This window comes from Pinus tabuliformis, chromosome 5_2 (genome assembly GCF_031772625.1).
Source record: "Pinus tabuliformis cultivar Carrire ecotype Pingquan chromosome 5_2, CPIR1, whole genome shotgun sequence".
In the NCBI taxonomy this organism is placed as follows: domain Eukaryota; kingdom Viridiplantae; phylum Streptophyta; class Pinopsida; order Pinales; family Pinaceae; genus Pinus; species Pinus tabuliformis.
In genome coordinates, this window is record NC_142306.1 from 1080765080 (window position 1) to 1080790808 (window position 25729).

At 40.9% G+C, this 25729-nt stretch overlaps 1 protein-coding gene across 5 annotated transcripts in view; it reads left to right on the forward strand.

Moving 5' to 3' along the window:
• LOC149162988 (RNA helicase family protein) overlaps nt 1–25729 on the forward strand; it is a 405052-nt gene that overhangs the window by 333500 nt on the left and 45823 nt on the right. For 4 of the 5 annotated variants that reach the window (XR_016261962.1, XM_089437477.1, XM_089437478.1 and 1 more), the window contains exons 19-21: nt 438–536; nt 791–877; nt 4895–4948. Coding sequence is in view for 4 of the 5 variants with exons in the window: in XM_089437477.1 (XP_089293603.1) it covers nt 438–536; nt 791–877; nt 4895–4948 (240 nt within the window). In the remaining variant the exon portion in view is untranslated. Of the gene's footprint in view, nt 1–437; nt 537–719; nt 878–4894; nt 4949–25729 lie in introns of those variants that run through there. The other variant, XM_089437480.1, reaches the window with a different exon arrangement.

Genomic DNA, 25729 nt, shown 5'->3' on the forward strand with positions numbered 1-25729 from the left:
TTGTAAATAAGTAGGAGAGATAAATCAATCACTGCAGCATAATTTTCACATGGTAACTGCAATATTTTTTTATTTTTATTTTCAAATTACATCTCCTTTGATTTAAAATGGCTGCTGAAATTATTATCTCCAGCATATAAATGATATGAAGTTTCTTATAAAACAGTTATGTAGAATTTGTGCAAAAGTAGAAGAGGATGTAAAAGCCCTCTTGGTAAATAGTTTATCTTCAACTTATAATATTGCTACTTTTATGTTAAGTCAATTTCCTTAATGTATTTAGCTGATATGCTGTCATCTCTTTTGGTTGAGGATAGAAGGCTTAATGAAAGTTTAAATGAAAGAGATCTAGAAGGTGCTTTTCATGAGATATAGATCTCGTCTAAAACCTTGCTAACATGTTACTAAAGCCTATTCTGTTCGATATTTCTCTGCAGGGAGACCATATAACACATCTCAATGTATATGAGGGCTTTTTACAGTCAAATAATTCTTCTCAATGGTGCCACAAAAACTTAATAAACTATCAGGCTATGGTGGGTAGTTTGACTCTAGTAACTCTGACCTTCCAGTTTTCATGTTAATAGAGGTGTAAATGTTTAGTAGCTAGTCAACAGACTGTAAGGTTTGTACTTGCAGATTATATCTTTATGCATCTAATTCATGTATGTGTCTATTCTTTACATTAGGACCTTTTTCTCATTAAAATAAATTTGCAGTAGGGATCACAATTACATTGATGAAGATATAGTGCTTCTTGATACTAAGTCTACACTTCAAATCTAAGCAGAAAAAGGTCGTAGAAATCAGAAATCAACTCAGGAAATTGATTCAGAGGCTAGGTGTAAAGATAAATTCATGTGGAAGAAACACAGAGGTAATTCTTTTACTCTGTTTTTGTCTTTGTGAGTTCTGCATTTATCCTATGGATAATTTCTATGACGTAGAAGAGATAGGGCATCTGAATTACTTTCATTTATTTGTGTGATTTTTAAAATGATTGTGGACATGGAGGTAACCTCTCATCCTAGATGTCCTTTTTCTCGTCATGGTTACAAATGTAGGGACTGTGCATGACCCTTATTTTTATCCAGCAACAATTGTCAAAGAAGATATATGGATTTGGTTGAACTGTTAGCTCCTGAGAGAGGAATCTCTTTCCTGATGTAGTAACCTTATTATGAAATATGCTTTTTACTGGAAAGTCTTTTATTGTCTCTTTGTAACTGGTGTTCTCGTGGTTCAAAAGCCATTGTTACAAGTGTCTTACTTGAAACCAATCACAGTTTCAGATATTCTGTTCCATAATGAGATTCAGATGCCAAACCTTTTTAATACAGTTCCTTAAGAAGCAAACCTCTTATTCTTTTGTAGCATAATGTTTCCTTTTCATTTTAAAAACCTTAGCTTCTGGTATAGCTCAAGATATATTGGATATGGTTCTATGTAAATCGTGGTAATTACATATTAGCAGCGTTCCAGGGGGATGTGTCCCCCAGGGTGTGGGGCGCGTCCCCCGTGGTTTCCAAACTCTGTTGTGCAGAGCTCTCGGGGAACATTTCCCCATGTCCCATGTCTTGGGGAATGAAATGCTATTGTACATATTTTTATTAATTTTATTTTATTTTTGTAAGTTTAGAGATGGGGATCCCTATGTTATGGAGCCTGACATCTCCCCTAAATTTCCTGAAAAGTTAGGGGTGATCCCACATGTCCCCCATGTGTCTCCCTACTCCTGCGCTCCACTGTCCCAGATTCTTGGTAGAACATTGCATATCAGTAAAAAATGACTTTATCGAAGGAGTAACAAAACTTGGATATGGTTCTATGTAAATCGTGGCAATTACATATTAGAGAACAATGGCTTTATCAAAGGAGAAGGAAAACTTGGATTGATTTTGTGGAGCAAAGGAAAACTTGTTCAAAGATAGGGCATTGATACTAGTGAAGCATGACCCGTATTAGACCTGTGAGTACACACGGGTCTTGGCGGGTTCTATACTGAGCTGGGTCACTTACATAGAACCCGCGTTTAAGACCAGGACTCGGCGGGTATCTTATAGAACCCATCTACCCATATAAGACTCGCGGGTATTCTATAGGACCCATATCGGACCTGTCGAGCCTCAAAAGACACAAAATGTTCAGTTTGTTGATTTTTTTTTCTTTTTTGGAAATGAGGTGATCTATCTGTTGCACTCCAATTAGACATATACCATCTAGCTCTTTCAAATCTTTACTTCCTTGAGGTACACATCCAACCACTACCAATGGCTTCTTTGCAGCTCTACCCTTGTGAATCAAGGTCTCCATGGCTGATTGACTGGGTGACTTTACTGTCCATCTGTTCTAAAAGCATATAGTTATTCACCTTATATGTGCCATCCATGTCCATAGTTCTTGAAAGTTGAAACCCTCCTGAATTCTGACCAAAGATGTTCAGTATCTTTCCATTATAATTCTTTTAAGATTTGTGTAGTAATGCACTTGTATCTACTAGCCAATGGGCTTTATTTCTCTACACTGCCACCTTCTTGAAATGGAAATTGCCTCTTTAGAAGAAAGTTACATGCTTGCTAAATGTCAGTTATGCTCCAAAATAAAGCGAGGGATCAGGAATGATTCGTTGACTCAACATAGTTTCAGAGGTGGGTGTACATGCTTTTCTATTATGGTGCAATTTTGGCCATACCCATCAGTCAATTGAATGACCTTTAAGCTTGCATTCTTGGGGTCACACATCCTATTTGCTAGCACACTTTTACACGAGTTTGATTTAGATTTAGAGTAGAGTTTCCTTTTACTGTTCTATTTGCTGGTAGATTCATTATGCATTCCTGCATTCCTTTTATAGGTGATGCATGTTAACTTATTTTGGTCATTTGTGGATGTTAATCAAATTTCAATTTCTGTACAACTTGCATACTTTTTTCTCAAAGTCCCTCCTGAGCTTTGTAGAAAAGTGTCAATCTAACCTTCTTTGAACTAGGTTTAATGTCCCCTATCTAGTATCAACATCTTCTATCTAAACTTCATCACTGCTTTATCTTTCTCCTGCTTGGTGAAGTTAGATGGTTTATGAACCTTTTTCATTTCCTGTTGTGGTGGTTTTGATGGTAGCCCCTCATCTTATTTTTGCTTCTGCAGGGCCCCTTGTATGTGCTTATTTTGAAGAATGTAATCTCTAGTCCGTTCGACCTAGTTTCATCTTTAGTGGTGAAGGATGTAATCTCTAGTCCCTTCGACCTAGTTTCATCACTATGAATGTAATCTCTAGTCCCTTTTGTACTTAAAATTTACCATATTTTAATTTTTTTTTGTATTTTGGCGAGTCTTATAAGGGTTGCTCCTGAGTCTTATACGAGTCGATGAGTCAATGCTGTGACAAGTCTTATACGAGTACGAGTTGTGCAACATTGGTTGATACCACACAAATTTTCACTATGGTAGTCAATGAAGACTTGGTACAACTTTAGAAACAATGCCCCTTATATTATAAATAGTCCACATCTTTGTATTGATCTCTAAAGCAAATGGTCTGAAGCTACCATTCAACAATTCTGAAAAGAATTTCCCCCAATGAACTAGGTTGATGAACAAATCTACAAGTTGACATGATAATTGCATCAGTGCAATTTTGGGTGTTAATTATGGCTTCATGTGGGGATGTTAATAAGATAACACAAGATAATATAATAAATTTTTATCAATGTTCAGCAACTGACCACACATGGGTCAAAGGGATTACTAAAGTACAATAGTGTTATAACCCTTTTTGCCACTTCCTCCAGTAGGGTGAACCTCAGCTCAACTCACTTCAGTTGTTGTCCTGAATGCACCCTTGATCACCCTTGAATGTGCTAAAATAGGAAGTCCATTGCTCCCATGTCAAATGCCTCCCTGCACACCATTGCTTCCTTGCCAGTATACAGCCTGTATACAGTATACTACTTTCCCTAAGCCTGGGAGTGATTGAGCCTAGAGTTTCTAGAGAATTGGCTTCCCAAGAGGGATCAACTCGAACTAGATTACAATGAGTTGGCTTGGGGTCAATAATTGTGGAAGTTTCCTAACTTCTCGTGGCCCTAAGTGTCTAGATACATCCTCCCAGATCTAGGAAAGGTCTTTATAATGAGACTCTCTCAGGGTTGAAGAGGGAGGAGAATATAGTGAGAGGACCTTATGCAGCAAATGGGGGCCTAGTCTAATGGTATTTCTGCAGCGTAAGGTTCTCTTACTATGTTCTCCTCTCTTTTCACCCCTGAGAGATTTTCATTATGAAGTCTTTTCCTAGATCTGGGAAAATTTATCTAGACACTTAAGGCCACAAGAAATTAGGAAACTTTCACAATTCTTGACCCCAAACCAACTCATGCCAATCTAGGTCAAACTGATCCTCTTGGGAAGGCAATTATCTAGAAACTCTAGGCTCCATCGCTCCCAGGCTCAAGGCAAGTTGTATATTGTATACAGGCTGTATACTAGCAAGGGAGCAATGGTATACAGGGAGACAGTTGACATGGGAGTGATGGAGACAATTGACATGTTTGTGACAAAAAATGTGATTGATTTACTTGTCTTCTTTTGAAATAATAAATACAACCCTTGCTTTTATGGTTTAACATACTCTTATAGAGTAATATGTAGATACTAGAAACATAATATCTGTATATAGATGTTAAGTCAAGATCATAATACCTTTTTAATCTATTCAACTTTAATCTGCAAATAGGGTGCCATGTAGATGTTGCATTGCGTTTCCTAGATTTTCATAAGAACAATTCAAACTTTTCTAAAAAGAATGAGAGTATACTATCATGTTGTTAGCATATTTCTTAAGCACCACTGTTCATGGAGTAAAGCGTCCACATTCTAAAAGGTTACTCTTTTGCAGGTAATCAGGAAGGCGGTTACTTCAGGATTTTTTATACATGCATGCCGATTAGAGGTAATGATTAGAATTGGTTGAAAATGGAATCTTTATTTCTGGCCACAAGGCCAATGTTCATGTTGGAATCTAGGACCCTAAAACTTGTTGCAATAATTTGGCAGAAAAAAATAGAAATGAAATTAAGTTGAAAGGAAATTATAGTCTGCCTAAGCTGTATATGATTATAATGCAAATTATCAAATATCATTTTATAAATTTATACAGATACCTGAGACTGATTATAAGAGAGCTCATTGAAGTGGCGTATTTATCGTACAGAGAAATTGTAGTTCTTATTTTTGTTTTGAAGTTGTTTCTGTATCAGCAGATAAGCATTTAAAAAATCCTTGGAGTTTAATTCCTTAGGATTATGCATTCAATGTTTATGCAGTAAAAGGATTATCTAACCATCCAATCTCATAGATTTAGGATCATTGCAGTATGCTTGTGTTAGGAATTCAATGGAATGTGTTATCCCTTCATATAACAGAATCTGCCACACTTTCCTTGTTTGCATCTGCCAGAATTGTTTGGATTAGCTTAATTGCAATATTCTCCTAATTGCTGTATCAATATTGATGGTTTAGTGTTTGAGTATTGTAGGTTTCTGAAATACAAAGCACATTATGGATCATAATAGGGATTTGATTTGAGTTCATGCTTAGGACCTGTTAACACACAAACTAGCAGGCTCTAAGGAGGGAAAACCTATAGGACAACCAGCTAAACTAAGCGGAAACAATAGGACAATGGCCCACTGTTACCACAGCCAAGGTCCCCTACTCTTTACGGACTTTCACTAATGGGAGGAGTCCTGGTATGATTGTGATCACCTATAATAGATATTGTAGGTTTGAAGGTTCAAGGTGATGGAGCTAGAGCTCATTCAAATAGAGGCTCAATAGAAGTGCGAGGCTTCAAACAAGCAAACCTCTCTCTAATAAAAAATCCTACAAAAGAACACACAAGACCTAGGGTTTTGAGGTTTATCGATGGTAATAGGTATTCACAAGGTCAAGGCCAGAGAGAAGAAAGGGCTTCTTATGATTTATTCCAATGAATACAAAGCTCATACAACCGTCAAAGAAGTCCCCAAGGTAAGAGAGAAAGACCTAGGTTTTCTTCTCTTAGAGTAGCACCTAGGTCAAGAGATTTTATGGATGAAACTCAAGTGGATTCCCACCAAACTTGGAGCCTAGGTAGCATAGAGCTTGAGCTTGATGGTTGGACCCTTAGATTCCTGAAAAATCACCTTGCTAAAATTTCACTGCAAGCCTTAGATTTCCGTCCTACCCTTAGGCGATCGAAATTTAGGAGGAGAAAATATGGAGAAGAGGAGTTTGATCACCAAAATCCTTGGACTAGTGCCTAGTCCTTTGGGCTATGGAGTCCTAGACGCATGAGATTGGCCAAGTTTGTCCTCGAGGAGGTCAAAAGTTGATGCCCTAGCTACCAACCTTCAACAATTACCTAATATTAGAATATGGAGTTTCATGAAGAAAAATAACATTTCAGCACTAGGAACACTCACCGCATGTTATATCATGAGTAATATATGCAAGAGCCAACCAAATAGCTTCCAAAAAAAATTCTTCAACAAAATTAGGGCACATTATTGTTTACATTAGTCGTAGCTATTACATACATTAGACATTTTCAAGAGAAAAAATTCATCAACAAAAGGACTCACAAGATAATCATGCATTATATCCATCCATATTCAAGAAGTAGCTCCAAGGCAAGGAAAAAATCCAGCTCCAAATATCATAGTGCATCCAAGATACTCCAATAGCTTCCAAAGAAAAAGTGTGAGCTCTTTTACAAGAGAAGAATCCAAGTGATGATGATGAGTTCTCACAAATGAGACTCACTTCTATTTATATGAGTCTCTCTATAATCGAATTAGCCTAATGAGCCGCCAAAATTATAAAATAATGTGCGAAGAAGAAGCCTTGGTCACAAGTTGACCAAGTAACTATTACAAGTTATGAATAAGCCATCCATATGCAAGCCGAGTTGATGACATCATGATAATGTAGGGCCGTTGTAGGTCCACGCTGAGTCCTCTAAGTGCCATGATGAGAGAGAGGGCTCCAATAAAGATGGAGTAGGGGATGACCTCTAATTTTCCATGGAGTCATCATGTGGTACGCCATAGTGGGTTTGGGGCACAAATGCTAGTCTCATGGGTCTCTTGATGAAAGATAAGCCTATACAATGCTCCAAATGAGGGCTCTAATGATGGTGCCTACCCTCCCATGTTTCAAGGGAGAGACAAACCTCCTCTCGACCTTGGATCAATTGCCATGATCATGCCAAGTTGACCGGGGCATGCTGCTCCAAGTGCATTATCTTGCGAATAATGTGGGGCAATGAACAAACTGTTGAAGGTATTGAGGGTGCCTATGGCATGAAATGATGCTCTAACACATTATGGAGTCCCATGGCTCTCAACACACCCCTTGGGGGTGTCAATATGATCCTTTGGTGGGCTTGGGCCCCAGTTAAGCTTCCCAGCCCATGATGAAAGCAGTTACTAATTACATATGAGATCCAATGCACTTCCTCACAATCAGGTAAAATAATTCATTAGTGCATCTACGTGAATCAAGCTTGTTAATCAAGGGCACATTGAGACTTCATAATGGGATTCCCTTCCACATTTGGGGCTTTAAGCTTGTAATAGTGTTACCTCCCTAGGTAGGAGTGGCTAATAAACAACCCTATTAGGTGTTCTCAGCTCCTAAAGGGAAAGACAGGTCCTAGGTACATCCTTCAATTGATAGGGGTCATGTGAATAACGATGAGATAGATAGGGACACAGGGGTCTCAAAGCCAAATGCCATGGGTTCAAGGGTGGTAATGATGAGGAATGTCCACATATTTAGGTGTATAGATGTAGGAGGGAGCAATTGTGGATACGTAAGTTACCTCAACCTTTGTTTTCCACCCTTCTTCCTTTGCCTTTTGTGATTTTCTTGATTTTTCTTTGTATTATTGCTCAGGGCTTTAGGAGATGAGAGCATGATGTGTATGATATAAGTAACTATTACCTCCTTAAGGTGGGCCAATTCATCGCCTACTAGAGGTTGGGACGTGCATGGGTTTCTTAATGATGTGGGGTCACTCATGGGGCCTTAAGAACTAGGGTAATGATCAATGTTACTTGGGAGCAGGAGCGGGGAGCGGGAGCGGGAGCGACCATTTTCAGAAGCTCCCGGTTTGGGAGCGAATCGGGGAGCGATTTTTTAAAAATATATATATATATATATATATATATATATATATATATATATATTATTTTTTAATTTTTGATACATATATGTCAACAAAAACATGTAGAATGATGAAATAGACATAAAAAACATAAAAAAACATAAATTGATCATTGAACCATATCACATCAATCATCTAGAAATTATAATCGTCATCAACCATGTCCACAAGTTAGTAAAATACATATTACAACTGCAACATATTGAGTCTTATAAATCATGATTCATCAAATTCAATATTAAAGTTTCAACTTCAAGCTTTCAGAATTGAAAATTCAATAACATTTATCATCATTGATCACCAAAGTAACAAGTTGTACTTGTAAGCCAAGTTTAGCCATTACAAGAAGTAATATCGAAGATATTTCTAAGTCCTAACTTCTAACTGTTAACATGATATGAAATGTTAAAAATTTATAAAATGAAACATGAATAATGAGATGAAATGAAACAACTTTAGTCTTTCACAAAGCATCATATTCATAATTCACAATCATTACCAATGAGTTATAATTGCCAAGGCCCAACTTCAAACTTCAAATTTTCATTGTCACAGTGATATAATCATAATGTTTACAAAAAATATCATAATGTCATAATGATATGAAAGAGTCAAGAGTCAAGAGTCAAGGACTCAAAACTCAACAGTTATGAAAACTAAAGTCTAATAGAAACTAAAAAAGGCAAGTAAACTGTAAATCTACAAGTGGCCCTTGCCACGAGAGTCTCCAGGAGTATAAGCAGGTCGTGGTGGTCTTCTAGGAGTCTCCCGCACAGACCGACGACCAGAACTAGAGCCTCCACGCGAGGGTGTCGATGGAGGTGGCGACAGCAATGGAACAAGACTCGGGCCCTGAGAACTGCTACTGGATGGTGGAGGTGGAGGTGGCATGGCTGCTGCAGCTGCTTCATTTTCATCCCGTACAAGCTCCTCTTCTAGTTCTTCCATATGTACAATGCCATCCTCCAAATTGTCGTCCTCGGGGTGATTGTCCCAAATTTTATATGTGGGATCTTCATTAGCCCGATCACAGTAATGGCTCAACAACCTCAAGTTGTAGTGCACATAAACCAAGCTTTCTGCTCGGTTTTCGTTGAGCCTGTTTCTTTTCACATTATGTATATAACTGGAGGTGCTCCAACACCTCTCTGCAGAAGAAGAATTTACAACCTGTGAAAGAACTTTTTTTGCCAATTTTGGCAAAAGTCCGTGGCCGCCATATGTTTCCCACCATGTGAGAGAATCAAATTTATCTTTGTCGTCCACTGCATGGAAGTTACCATACAAACCACTGCCAGTGAAGTATCTGCCTATTTCAAGGCGCACAGCTGCACATTCCTCCCTGTCAGGCACCAACTTTTCTAATGCTTCCAGATATCCTCTAGTTACCTCTCGATCTAAATGGGGTTTGGTCCTAACACCACCCCCTGCTGCAGGTTTGCGCAACCAAGATTCTGAGTAGTATTTTGGCGTAAGGATATACGCCAAGCAATGTAGTGGAAGGTTAAGCCTATTCCACCGTTCACACACACAATCATGAATCAGTTTGTACAATTTGGGATCTTTATTATGAACAATGTCTTTTATTTCCCCCAACATGGTATCCATTTGCTCATACACCTCGCCAATCACTGGTTTGTCTGTATCTGCAAACCGAATCATGTTATAAATTGGCTTGGTGAAATCCAATACCTGTCTCACAGTTGTCCAAAACTGCCCATCAAGAGCGGCCTCCTCCACCGTTTCAAAACCTGCCATGTCAGCTACATTTGTAGCCCTTTCCTTTAACACCTGCCAATGTGGACTTGATACCATGCTAGCTAATGCCTCTCTTACCTTCAAAAGGTGCCTGAAGGTGAAGTAATAGCTACCAAATCTAGTCCTCGCAATCTTCAGCAACTCCAATCTCGAGTGACTGCGGAAAAGGCCATGGGTATTGCTATGATTTGTAATAAATTTTATCATTTTTTTTCCTTTCTTGTACAAATCACCAATCCATTGGTATTGTTCATTTTTGTTTTTGACAATATCATGCAATAGAAGGTTCAATGTGTGAACCAAACATCCAGACCAAAATATGTTCGGGTATTTATCCTCAATAATTGCTCCCGCTGCCTTACAATTAGGAGCATTATCAGTGATGACTTGGATGACATTGTATGGGCCAATACGCTCAATTGTTTCAAGCAATGCTTCTGCAATGTTGATAGCGGTCTTGAACTTGTCTGAGTAATCATGTGCAGCTAGAAAGATGGGACCACTTCGGGACACAGCAAGAACACTTATCAATGGCTGGCCTTTTACATTTGTCCATCCATCAGATACAATGGACACCCCATTGTCAGTCCAAGAACTTGTCATTTTATTCAAAGAATGTGATATTTTTGCTTTTTCATGATCAAGGCCAACAGTTCTTGCCTTGTCATACCCAGGGCTCTTGTATCCTTTAGGGGCATCATTTATGGCAGAAACCATTTCGTGCCAATAAGGTGAGCGTAAAACATTGAATGGTATCCCACATGCATAGAGGAACCTGTAAACTTTTGAATCCACATCATTCCTACACCCCTCATCAAGGAAATCTGATATGGTTCTACGCCTCAAAGATGATGACCCTGTGCCTCCATGTCCATATCCACTGCCTTGGCCTGAGGATGCTGAAGGAGTTCTTTGTGAGCTTGGTTCAAAGAAACCCCTTGATCTTTTTGTTCTATATTGGGCTTCCTCCTCTTCCTTTATGTATTTGGCTCTATCTGTTGTTGACACCGCTGCACAAGTTTTGATTCCTATTTGTTTCTCTCCATCCCATGGCCTTTTCCCGCAGAGGTGTCTTCTACCGCAGAGGTGTCTTCTAGCACGGGTGTATGAACCTGTGTAATCAGTGTTGCAATGGGGGCAATGAAATTTAGTGGTTCCACCCCCTCTCCCTGTTTCAGCCCTTTGAACATATTTCCACAGTGGAGTTTGGTCTTGTTTAGTTTTTTGAGGGTCATGTTCACCCTCCTCCACCTCCTCCTCACTGGGGTTTTCACCCATTTGACTTCCTCCGGCTTCTTCATCCACCTCTTCAGTTTCAGGCCCCCTCCGTTTCCTACTCTCCACCACCATAATAACCATAAAAGGGATCAGGAAGAGGAAAATGCCAATAAATATCCCCAGGTCCATGGTGTTTGATGTTATCATGTTTGTAGGGTTTGAGTCTTGAATCTGCAGGATAATTTAGTTTATTGGGATAAATTCATTTAGTTTATTAATTTAATTTAAATACATGATCTTTAAACTCAAAGAGCTAAATTAAACTAACCAAATTAACTACCTAACCAGCTAAACTAACTAAATGATTAAGTTACTTACCTCTGCAGGCTTGCTCCTCGCTCCTTGGCACTTGCTCCTCGCTCCTCAGCTCTGGCTCCTTGCTCCTCAGCTCTTGCTCCACCTCTCAATCTCTTGCTCCACCTCTCAATCTCTTGCTCAAGCTCTCAATCTCTTGCTCAATCAAGTTGAAATGAAATGTTTTTGGCCCATTGGGCTTATAAAATATAAAAAAATTTCTAAAATTTTGGGAATTTTCAGGTCCGGCGGATTTTTTTTTCGCCGAACCGCTCCCGGCCCGACTAAAATCGCTCCCGGAGCGTATTTTAATGCCCGGGAGCGATCGCTCCCCGATCGCTCCCGGGCATTAAAAAACGCTCTGGGAGCGCGGGGAGCGATCGCTCCCTGAAACGCTCCCTATCAGACCAAGGAGCGTAAATTTTTTTACGGGAGCGCGCTCCCGAGCCGCTCCCACCCGGAGCGCGCTTCGGGAGCGGGTTCGAAGGGGGGGGGGGGGGGGCGCTCCCCCGCAACACTGGTAATGATTATAATTATAAGGGGTAGAGCTTATGTTTGGCTTTTTCCCACGTGCTATTCTTAATGTCTTGGCCATCTTTTGCATTTTATAAAATTCTTTTCTTTTGTTTCTTGCTTGTGGCCATGATGTACTTTTAAGGTTCTTTTAGTTGCATCAACCTCTGGGGCAACATTTCCAAGCCCGACCCAGACATGTGGACATGAGGAGGGGTTGTACTAGTGCTTTGTGGACCCAGTGGTCATGTGCTCTGTTACTGCTCAAACTATCAGGGGGCCCTAGAGGGGCAATTGCTAGGTCAAGAGAAGCAATGAAGCTAAAACCCATTGTCACCACAACTAAAGCTTCTTACTCTTTACGGACTTTCACCGATGTGAGGAAACCCAATATATAGAGAATCACTTATAAAGCACAGATCAACTAAGATTGGTGTGAAGTGATCTCGGGAACCTTTTCCTAGGGGAGGCTCAAGGATGGGACTTGCTTCTTAAGCAAGGTACAAAGTTTTCAATGATACGGGGATGAGGATTTAAGGGCTAGGTTCAAGGAGTGTGAATTGTAAAGGAGCTTCCAAAACCCTAAAATCCTTATTGAACTTGGTTTCCCAAGTGGTTTTTGAAGAATTGACTTTTCAAAGGTATGGGACCACATGGGACCAAGTGGACCCAAGTTAGGTTAAGGGGAGGGAGTTTAGCAACCAATGATGATCTTAACCTAAACAAGGAAGGGGAAAGGATCAAAACAAGAGTTTCCACTTAAAGGTGCCAAATTGATCCTATGAGGTACTAGCCTAGGGAACACCAGGGCAAAGTTCGGTCTCAGGGCTAGGGCTTGGGATATCTCGCAATCCCACTGTCGGAATTTCTTCAAATTTGGAGGAGACCTTGAAGACACACTAACGCATTCAAGGCCAGGAGATCAAACTTTTTCTATGGCTACTTTGTCGGGAAAATGATGCCCTAGGTGGCCCAATGTGGCTAGACCTAGAAAAAAAGGGGAAAAGTGAAGAAAAAGAGGTTTTAAAGTGATCACCTTATGGTGGATCAGTGCCTACTTCCTTTGGGGATATGGTGTCAAGAAGAATTATGAGAGCCCATATTGTTTCTTGCTCAAGGAGGCTTTAAGGGGAACTTTGTTTAGCATTAGGGCAAAGAGAGAGTGACCTTAAAACGTTTATACTTGGTTTGCAAATCAAGATAGATTATCAAGATAACTTTGATCTCTAGGAAAATTCGTTCAACAAACATCGCCCATACATAAAGATATGCTATATAAAAACATAATCCCACAATGAAGTAGTAAATCCATGTGACAATTAGCCCTAAAATAGCGAAAATCCCACGATCAATATATGTTACAAAGTAAAAGAAAATATCATCAAAATTGTACATACATGTAAGAGAATATATCCAACCATTTATACATTTTCCAGTTATTTGGAGTCGTATATTTTGAAGAATGCTAAGAGGTTGAATTCTTGGCCAAACTATAGAGGGGCCGTAAGAAAATTATAGAAAGGGGGAAAATATTATATGACACTGATTTAAAAGGGCCGAACTATTAATTGAGAAGGCCGCATTAAATGTTATTTGTTTGAAGCAAAAAATATTCAAGCTGCAGATTAATGTTCAAGTCGTCGATTCAAGAGCCAAGATTTCTCTTCAAAAGGATTTGGGTTTTCAATAAAAAAAAATTATGCAAGTTAACAGTGTGCTACATCCCATGAATTTGCCAAGAATCTCATCATCGAGTTATATATAAAAGGTCGTATTCCTGATGCATTTACAATGGGTTCTATCACAATTTTGGTCATGAATCTTCTATTTAGCCGGCAAAAATCGTTAACTGTCTGGTGCGAATAGTGTTTATACCAGTTCGTAAAAGGTTGACAGAGGATGAATTCAATGTTCGAGCAATTTGTGTATACATGTGCGTTGATACATTGAGCATTAACGTTTCGATGAAAGATTTCCAGCATGTTTACCATGGTAGAGCTGGAGGGTGAGCTTCCATTGTGGAGCCATCGTATCCATCGAGGAGTCTGTGCAGTGTTGGATACATCGAGTGAAGTGGAAGGAGCGGCAGGGCGATATGCATGTTGGACACATGGGCAATTGTGTGAGAACTGTGCGCATAGCTGACATTCCCTTGAAGGCCAAAGTGCGTTCAACATGGTTGATGCACAACTGTTAAATTAACCGTGAATTGAATGCAGTTCTGTCAAGGATTTATTTTTCATTTTTCCTAAGGACGTCCTGCTACTTACAAGCCATATTGAGATCAATTTTTAGAAGTACCAAGAACTGAATTCCATCATGATTTGTAATTTCAAGGACCATAATTAATGTCATCGTATTTGGGGGCCAAGAGACCTGACAACATGTTTCCGTTGGACGCAATGCAAGAGTCGGTGAAGCAAATTCATGATTAACAGGGATCGAAGCAAGAGGAGTTGAGCATAATATTATCGGGCCAAGATTATATTTCAGGTGGTGGTTTCTCGCATCTTAGTTCACAATGCAAATTTGGTGCAGAGCGTGGTTTCCAGCATAGTAAGCATCAGGTCAATGTTTTGTCTAAGTGCCGAGTATACCTTGTTGAATTTTCTAAGTCTATCCATTAGAAAATTAATCTGTATTCTGCTGGTTTATTTATTCTACTTGTTTAAATTCGAACAAGTTATTTAAAACACTTAAATACTGAAATAAACACAATACAGTCACAACTTCTATAGATCATCAACTGAAAGAAAACAAGAACACGAGTGAAAAAGTTATTTTTGCACAAATATCCCCGGAAAAACCCAATGCGGGGAAACCGGTGCAACTATTCCGAGGGTTATGTTATTATGCAGTCTCTCTGAGTACAACTAGGTGCCTAACCAGCTCACCCGATAGAGAAAAATACACGGCAGGAATACCTCTATATCTGAAAATAGGTATTCAGAAAACCTGTCCCACGAAACCCTCTCTGACACAACTTAAGCTCAGTGCTGGCCCTTTTGGCCTCTACATTAGCCTCCTGCTGACGTGCGTCAACCCCTGAACCCTCTATGTTAGCCCTTTGAGGCATTGCGCAACCTCTGGGACCCTCTATGTTACTCCAGCAGCCTTTGCATGGATGACACAGTCCCTCTGGCCTCTGCGTTGTCTCTGCTAGTCTCTGCGTAGCTTGGACTGGCTGTTGCTCTCGCTCTCTCTGCTTCCGCACTGGTCTTTCAGTACTGTCTCTGCCTCTCTGCCTCGTACTCACTGCCCCTCACTGCTGATCACTGATTCAACTTTGCTTAGCAACCCTGCTCTAGCAAAATGAATGACTAATCACTTTGATGTGTTCTCGAACTGACCCTCAAGCCTCTCCTTATACTTTTCTCGTTGGTCGTTCAACGACCGAGATTAAATCTCTAATCAATGGCTAAGATTAGATTTGGCTTGATCCATGACTTTTGGAACCTTCTAACTGGGTTTTATATTAATACCCATTAATATTTTATTTTTCCTAGGTTTAGACTTAGGAACTCCATTAAAAATATTAATTATTTTAATATCTCCCAAACCAGGTATAATCTGTCCAAACCATTTCTAGGTCATGGAGATCTCATGTGCTTTAGCCTTTCCACCAATTTTCATGGCTAGAGCACATCCGATGCTACCCCAAATCAACACTCCCTCTTAGCGAGGGCTGTGCTCTAGTAATACTCCTCACTGAGCATCACTCTGATTATCCGGCACCCGTACCTGTGTTGATGTTGGGCCTCCCCGCCCAACATCTTGTGCACTGCTACATCCTGTACTGCTGCTCATGGCCCTCCCATTGCTACTACTGCATCTGTATGACAACTCCCTTTGCATCTGTGCTACTGCTGGTCCATCCTCCCAACATTGCATCTGCACTGCATCCCCCTCTCATCATGCTGCATACTGCTACTGCACTGCAACTCAGTTACTGGGAAGTAAGTAATTGATCCACCCAACTTCTGACATCCCTGTCAGGCTAGAAACACTCCTGATGTTGAAGCTCTCTCTGTCACTATCAAGTGCTCCCTCTACTGACCTCAGCGCTACTGCAACAACTCCCTACATCTCGCACTGTTGCACACGTCTCTGTGCCATCCTGCATTGGTGCAACACTCTCGTGCTTATCGCACTGTTACAACCTGCTAGCCTCACGCTGCTCAGGGACTCCTGCACTGTAGCACTCTCTGCTACTTCATCCGCATCCATCTCTACCTTCATCCACCAGTTCTGCTACTCCTCTTCGAGGCTCCTGTAGTAAGGTATAATCCAAGAGGTTGGGTACCTCAAGGATCCTGCCCCTCATCACTTGTAGTCCTCCTGATTACAGCTCGATGTCTCCCCACTTCTTCTCAAGTGGCACATGAGCACTCATGGCACAATCGTCATCCTCCTCGACTTCTTTCTCCGCCCTCGCTGGCGCTGCCTTCGAGTCAGAAGCCTCTCCCTTACTCTTCTTCCTTGGACACTGGTTCGCATAGTGACCCAGTTCCCCACAATGGAAGCACTTGACCTTGGAGAGGTCCTTCTTCTTCCTCTTCTCCTGCTTTCCCACAGATGCTAGAGCTGCATCCTCTTCCTCTTCCTTCTTGATCCTGACCCCTTTACCACTACTCCCCGCCTTGGTCAGTCGTCTGATCTCTTCTTGACGAAGAGCCGCCCACAGTTCTTCCCAATCCGGAAGACTCGTCCTGCCCAGTATGCTCTGGAAAAATGTCTCCCAATCCTTGGAGACTGCGTTAAGTGCGGTCCTTACCATCAATTCCTGATCCGGCGTGGCCCCTATGGAAGTTAGTTGGTCACGGATCTCCTTAAGCCGACCGGGGAAGACATCTATCTACTCTCCCTTCTGTATCTGGTATGACCTTAGTTGATTCTCCAGGAGCATCTTCCTCTGCATGGAAGTATGTTGGTACAATGTCTTCAAAGTGTCCCACATCTCCTTTGCTGTTTCCTTCTCGGTAATATGTGGGACCACATGATCCTTGACCCCATCAAGGATAATACACTTTGCCTTAGCCATTGCCTCCTCGTACCTTTCATTAGCTACCATGTCAATTGTGATAGCCATCATTCTCAAGGCGAAGTCCTCGATACAATGTCTGTCTAGAATGGACAAGATCTTGGCTTTCCAGACCATAAAGTTGGACGCTTCGTCTAGCCTGTCCTGATCTCTCAGCTCATTCACGACCATCTTACTGCTCTTCTGTCAACTCCTCCGAGTCTCTCTACATCCTGCCTGAGAATTCTCGACTGGACTCCTGCTGAGTCTCTCTACTTCTCGCCTGGAAGTTTTCGGTTCGACTCCTCCGAGTCTCTCTACTTCCTGTCTGGAAGTTCTCTTTTGGATTCACTCTGAGTCTTGATTTCCCTCCTGGAAATCCTTCTGCCAACGGTCAGGTTGCTCCTCTCCGATTGTCTGTGCAACTGCAACACTGATCTAGATTCCTTGGCTAGAAATCCGCCTTGGCAGCAACTCCCTCTACCTTGGTCTTGCCCTGTTATGTACTGTTCTAACCACATTACCCCACCAGCTTCGCTCCCGCAAACTGCCCACAGCTTCCTTCGCCCTAGCAACTGAAGGATTGAGCCTCTTGATTCTGCGCAATCCTGGCACCGGCAAAACAAATCCCTCAGCGAACTGCGTCAGCCCTCCTGGCCTCTATGTGGCTCTGTGTGAGCCTCTTTCTGCCCTCCCCAACCTCTGTGCTGGCCTCTCTTTGGCTCAGACTGATGATGCAGTCCCTCTGCGTGAACCCTTCCTCTATTGCTTTTGCAAGGATCAACTACTGTCACTCGGGACTGCTGATTCTGCTGCAAATGCTCTGGTCAGCTGATGCCTTTAGTTCTCTTGTGATCTACAACCACGCTCTGATACCATGTTGAATTTTCTAAGTCTATCTGTTAGACAATTAATCTGTATTCTACTGGTTTATTTCTTCTGCTTGTTTAAATTCAAACAAGTTATTTAAAACATTTAGATACTGAAATAAACACAATACAGTCGCAACATCTACAGATCATGAATTGCAAGAAAACAAGCACACAAGTGACACCATTATTTTTGGACAAATGTCCCCAAAAAAACCCAATGTGGGAAAACCGGTGCAGCTATTCAGAGGGTTATATTATATGCAGTCTTTCTGAGTACAACTGGGTGCATAACTGGCTCACCCGACACAGAAAAATACACGTCAACAATACCTCTATATCCGGAAACAGGTATTCAGATAACCTGCCCCACGAAACCCTCTCCGACACAACTAAAGCTCGGTGCTGGCCCTTCTGGCCTCTGCATTAGCCTCCTACTGACCTGTGTCAACCACAGGACCCTCTTTGTCAGCCCTCTGAGGCATTGCGCAGCCTCTGGGAGCTTCTGTGGCACTCTAGCAGCCTCTGTGTGGATGACACAGTGTGTCTAGCCTCTGCGCTGTCTCTATTGGGCTCTGTGTAGCTTGGACTGGTTGCTGTTCTCGCTCTCACTCTCACTCTCTCTGCTTCTGCACTGGTCTCTCAATACTGTCTCTGCCTCTTTGCCTCGTACTCACTGCCCCTCGCTGCTGATCGCTGATTCAACTTTGCTTAGCAACCCAACTCTAGCAAAATGAATGACTGATCACTCTGGTGTGTTCTCCAACTGACCTTCAAGCTCTTTCTTATACTTTCCTCGTTGGTCTTTCAACGATTGAGATTAAATCTCTAATCAACGACTAAGATTAGATTTGGCTTGATCCATGACTTTTGGAACCTTCTAACCCAGTTTTATTTTTTTTTTGCTTGTTAAGACTAACCTACGTAGCCACGGGGATTTGAACCGGTGACCTATAGCAAGGAGTGCCTTAACAAGGCACCCATTCACCGTCAATCCAAAGCCCCGTGGACATAACCCAGTTTTATATTAATACCCATTAATCTTTTATTTTTCCTAAGTTTAGACTTAGGAACTCCATTAAAAATATTAATTATTTTAATGTGAAAATTCTATTTCTGCAGTAACTGATTTACTTTTCCTACTTATTCCACCATAAATTATTCATGAAATCACTTCAATAAACATTAAAATAAATACTGTTGCAGATATCACATCGTAATACAGAAACAAACATAAGCAGAAGAATTAACACATTGACACAGATATTTTGGACTAATGCCCCTAGAAAAACCCAATGTGGGAAAACCGGTGCAGCAAGGGAGGATTTTATTATTCAGCAATTTTCTAGTACAACAGGGTGCCAAGCTGGCTCACCCACAGATAGATAGACAAATTCTCCAACACTTCTTCTGAACCCAGCGTCAGCCCTGTTGACCTCTACGTGGTATCGGAGCCCTCTGCGTCAGCCTGTTGAGACTCTGCGCAACCTCTCTGGCCTTTTGTGTCACTCCTGTAGCCTTTGCGTGGATGACGTAGGCCCTGCTAGCTCTACGCAGTCTCTGCTGCCTTTGCGTGGCTCCCTCTGGCCCTACGTCTACCTTTTTCGCCTCTGCACTAATCTTCCAATCTCTCTGTTTTGTACTTGCTGCCTCTTGACTGCTGACCAGACCACTGGTTCAATTTCTCAGCTAACCCCGCTCCAGAAATTGCACTGACTGGTCTCCCTTAGTGTGTTCTCCAAGTGACCCTCAAGCCTCCTCTTATACTTTTCTTGTTGACAAATTAACGACTGAGATTAAGTCCCTAATCAATGGCTAAGATTAGATCTGGCTTGATCCATGACTTTTGGACCATTCTAACACAGTTTCATATTAATTCATGTTAATATTTTGTTTTCCCTGAGTTTAGACTTAGGGATTACATTAAAAATATTAATTATTTTAATATCTCCCAAACTGTTTAGAATCTGTCCAAACCCTGTCTGGGTATTGGAGATCTTATGTGCCTTAGCCTCTCCACCAAGTTTCGTGGCTAGAGCACATCCGATGCTACTCCAAATCAACATTTAATATCTCCCAAACCATGTACAATCTGTCCAAACCATTTCTGAGTCTTGGAGATCTCATGTGCTTTAGCCTCTCCACAAATTTTCATGGCTAGAGCACATCCGATGCTACCCCAAATCAACATACCTTTATATGGATGGTTGTAGCAGAGTTATAGTGCGTTGGCTTCCAAAGGATGTGTTAGCGCTTGGAATTCACCTAGGCTGAGATAGACAAACTCTCAAGGCTACATCAAACCATTTCACCTCGTAGCTAGCCCTACGAGGTATGAGAAGGCTCTCTCGGGTCAGATTTGATAGATCTTTCAATATGATTAGGCTGACCAATTAAGAACAAAGATTTTAGGCTAGTAAATTGATAGGGGGGTTGATTTAATGATTTTTGGGGTTTTTGGTGGCAATTGGAGGGAGTGCAATTCAGGGTGCGGGGATTGAGCACAGTTTTTGCAGGGGGATCTTTGGGGCAAGGTAGGAGTGAGCGCTGATGCCTTACTCTGAGATGGATGATCAGGGATGATAGAGGAGGAGCTAAAGAGGGCAAACAACCATTTTGAATCCTCTCTAGACAGTAGAAAACATAAATATTGAACAAACTAAAAAGTTGAGCATGTCAAAGCATGAATTCAAACTTTACCACTTCATCTGTCCAATTAGAAGCAAAAGAGAGATGTGAAATACATAAACAAACTTACAAGAACATGTAGAGAACACACCATCAACACATCAATCCACAAGAATCCACAATGATGTCTGTAAAAGCCTGGCCTTCCTTTCCTTAAATTGCAGAAATAGATGTACAATACACAATAATGCTTTCTCCCACAAGAGTCCAACCATGAAAATGAGAAAGAGAGAGCATAATATAGATCATCTAACTCCTTTCTCCACCTCTAGGGGTCGAGCTCAGCTTCCTAGGGGCAGTTTGAACTAATTCTAAATTAAGCACTAGATAATAGGCAGTCCAACAACTTGCCTCTATTACTTAGCTAACTGATTCATGCATTAATTATTCACTTTTTACATCAAAGAAGCTTCTAGAAGAGGTAAAGAAGAGTAAAAGTATCTAAGGCCATGAAATTTACACAAGAATCCATCAATTACATGCCTAAATAATCAACCCAAGTGAAAACTGTGCTTAGCTGGCCGAACTGGTCAAAAACTGGCAAATTTTGCTTGACTAGTCGCACCTCTGGCTTGACTAGTCGCACCTTTTGGCAGCGCTGTTTGAGGGCCTTCCCGGAGTCCAAATCAAGTGCAGGATAGCTCGTTGGAAAGGTCTGGAAGTCTACTTTCCAACCCAACCGGAATTTCTGAATTTGGAGTTGATTTGACCCCTCAAAAATCAAATCTCCCAAGACTGCTTTCTGCAACTCAAAAAAGGGGCAGAAAGTCAAAATTTGGCTGTATTTTGAGCTTTTGGCTGCCCAAATCTTCACAAAATTTGAAACCCTTCCATAGGCAAGTGTACTTTTACAAAAAAAATCCAACCATGTAGAGTTTTCCCCGTTCTGAGCTGTATCGACGACTCGTCTCGTACGGGGTGAGACGAGTCGAGTGGCCAAAACCTGTAAATTGCACAAAAAATTCACAAATGACAAAATTTTCTCCAAATTTCTTGAAATTTGGGCTGGGAGTCCCCAATCAAGTACCATGCTCAGTCAAAGAGGCTTTGGCCAAAATTTGGAGTGGATCGGGCGTTTTCCTTCGTTTTTGTGCTTTGGCCAACCGTCCTTGGAGCACCTTCGTTCTCGCCGGTATTTTTGACATTTCTCTCAAACCATGACACCTGTGTAAAAAGTGAAAGAGGTTTTTCTTCCTTGGCATGTTGTGGACAAAAACCTCTCTCAGTTTTGCAAAATTCATCTTTTATTGCTCTGAAACATCATTTGAGTGCAACTTGTCCCGATGTGTGAAACAAGGGATTTTGTCGAAATGGAGCGAAATGAAGGGGATAGAGGGCTTCTAAATTCTTGGGGAAATTTTTGGGAGTGGGGAGGGATGTTAGGAAGCAGGGGAAAGTGGAATCTCAGAGATTGAGTGAGGGGAAGGGGTTGAAAAGGGCAAAACACAGGCCAAACCTAGAAAATTGCCAGGTTGTAGCTAGAAACTAGGGTTTGTGCAAAAATGAGGAATTTGGCGGATCTAAGGGATGGGAAGTGTTTGATAAGGTAATTTAAGGATAGGGGAAGGTGTATGAACATCAGGAAACAAGTTTTGCCGGTGATTTGACCATCCAAGAGAAATTGCCTTCAAAACCCTAGGAGAGGGAAATGACCTTGCCTGGGCGCAACATGAAGCATGAACAAGGTGTAAAATGACTCATTAGACACTGACATGATAATGACAACCCTATGAATGATGATAAACTCAGCTGAATGATAACATGGACTGAAATTTGGGCAAACCCTAGACCTAATGCCTAGTGACCAAATTTTGCTTGAAGACTCACTGAAATGACAAAATTTGACCTTGACACTCTGAGATTACTTTGTAAGAGCATATTTGATCACTGTAGGAAGGCTGCAAAGACTGACACTAACATTGGCTCCAATGGGGATGGTAGCTCCTTGGAGGTGCCAAGAACCTCAGACTTCTGGGAGAGTAGACCAGTGCTTTCAACCATTGGGCGATGGAGTCATTATTTCGGCAAACAACACAAGACTTTGACTTATTTATTGACTGAAAACTTGACTCTTAACTGAAACTTGACTCAAACCGACTCGATGGCAAACTGAAAGAACTTGAAAAACTCACTCAACAGACCAAACACAAATGACTCATGACTGACTTAACTAAAACAAGAACTTACAAAGCTTTTTGAAGGGCAGCAGTCCATCAAGATTTGAAATCATGATGACAACCACCTGTGTTGCTTACAAGACAATATACATCAAACTATATCAAAATGCCAATGCAACCAATCAAGCAGATGCCTTCTTGATTGATTCTCCCAATCAGATCTCATGATCAACAATAGATACTGGTAACTGGGCATCCAAAAATATAGCTGACCATGATCTCCTTCATCACTGAACACTGCAATAAACACTATCACTGCTGACTGTAACAAATCTGCCATTGGATCCTGGAAAACATGAAGACTTGACATTGCCACCTCCTGCTGAAAGAACAAGGTATCTTTTGTTTCAAATTCTGATCTACCTTCATCATGTGCTTCGGTAAAAGTATGCTCTTGGGCTTCAAAAAATTCTGAACAAGTAGATGAGCAGATCTCTTCTTGGAAAAACATTTCAGCACATGAAACATATGAAGAATCTGAAAGGTAATCCTGTATGCTATGATCTTCTATGGTGTGAATGTGCTGTAGGTCATCTTCATATGATATCACAACCAAATTATCAAGTTCCTTATTACATTCTTCAATCATAAGGAAAGAAACTTCAGCTGATTCTTGAAGTGCACCAATGACATTTCTATCATCTACCATAAATTCATCCAAAGGAACTGTTTCACTTACTTGAATGAAGATGTCATCTTTCTTTTCATGAACTGACTGAATTACCTCCTCATGCAGGCTTTGCATGCTGTCTTCTTCTGTGGGCAGATCTGAAATGAGCTCTTCTCTTTCACCATCTTCAGCCATATAACAAATTTCAACCTGCTGATCTATAAAGCTGCTTACAAGACTGTGATCCTTTTCAGAAGAGGAAGAAGGTCCACCATCATCTTCTTGACCATGTGTGCACTGTAAATCTGCATTAACTTGAGCTGGAGCAAGACCTCTCAAGAGCTGATCTATCTCCTCTTCGGACAAAGGAGATAATGCCTTTTGTTTTCTTCTGCTCAAACAGTGATTGTCTTCATTGATTTCAAGTGAAGGAGTATACAGATTGTCCTCATACTGCTGATCCATTTCATGCAATTTCTGTTGATTGTCAAGAGGCGAAATTTTTTCATTTTCCACCATACTAAGATCTTGGTCCTGCTGCAAATTTTCATGATCGTCTCTATGGGAATCCTCTAGGTTCTCCTCATGTTGCTGAAATGGATTCTCATACAGAGCTTCCATGATCTCTTCATCCATGAAATTATCATCTTCATAAAACTTCTCAAGGCTTTCAATAAAACTATATGCATGCTGGCAACAGTCTTGAACTAAATTCAATGACGGATAAGAGTCCTTATATCTTTCAATGAACATAGCATGAAAATCCTTTAAACAATAAATACAAGCAGGCGGCAAACTTTCATACCATGATTGGGCTTTACCTTCCAAAGTGGCCAAGAATATCTTCATCAAGCAATCTTCAGGAAAATCAACCTTCAACTTGCGAATATGCATGTGAAATCTAACTAGATGAAGAGCAGCATCCTTCTTACCATCATCATTAAATATAGGCAGATTCCTTGACCAATCTACCTTCGGAATTTTATTTGGAAAACTAGGGATGTGATCTCGGCTCAAGGGAGCATATCTTCTTGCAATCCGATCCATCTTGAAAATCTCACAGCTACTGATCTCTCTGCAGTGAAGTCACCATGAAGCATTGATCTCTGGATTTTTCAGTGAAGGAGTCGCCAGTGAATGATTTCAGCCTTTCAAGTGTCTGATCGTTGTCCACTATCAACAATCAGATCTAAACTTGATACATGTACTGGGGTAAAGTGTCAATGAAGTGAGGGTTTCAAAAGCTCACGGAGATTGACTGAAGCAGCGTTTATCTACTAACGCTAATGTAAAACAAGAGCGTTTTCGAAGGCTTCTGGCGTAACTTCAGGCTCCGTCTAAGACTTAAGAAATCACACTACAATGAGCAAATTACAAATTTGTTCTTCCCCAGTATGGTCGCCAATATGTTAGCGCTTGGAATTCACCTAGGCTGAGATAGACAAACTCTCAAGGCTACATCAAACCATTTCACCTCGTAGCTAGCCCTACGAGGTATGAGAAGGCTCTCTCGGGTCAGATTTGATAGATCTTTCAATATGATTAGGCTGACCAATTAAGAACAAAGATTTTAGGCTAGTAAATTGATAGGGGGGTTGATTTAATGATTTTTGGGGTTTTTGGTGGCAATTGGAGGGAGTGCAATTCAGGGTGCGGGGATTGAGCACAGTTTTTGCAGGGGATCTTTGGGGCAAGGTAGGAGTGAGCGCTGATGCCTTAATCTGAGATGGATGATCAGGGATGATAGAGGAGGAGCTAAAGAGGGCAAACAACCATTTTGAATCCTCTCTAGACAGTAGAAAACATAAATATTGAACAAACTAAAAAGTTGAGCATGTCAAAGCATGAATTCAAATTTTACCACTTCATCTGTCCAATTAGAAGCAAAAGAGAGATGTGAAATACATAAACAAACTTACAAGAACATGTAGAGAACACACCATCAACACATCAATCCACAAGAATCCACAATGATGTCTGTAAAAGCTTGGCCTTCCTTTCCTTAAATTGCAGAAATAGATGTACAATACACAATAATGCTTTCTCCCACAAGAGTCCAACCATGAAAATGAGAAAGAGAGAGCATAATATAGACCATCTAACTCCTTTCCCCACCTCTAGGGGTCGAACTCAGCTTCCTAGGGGCAGTTTGAACTAATTCTAAATTAAGCACTAGATAATAGGCAGTCCAACAACTTGCCTCTATTACTTAGCTAACTGATTCATGCATTAATTATTCACTTTTTACATCAAAGAAGCTTCTAGAAGAGGTAAAGAGGAGTAAAAGTATCTAAGGCCATGAAATTTACACAAGAA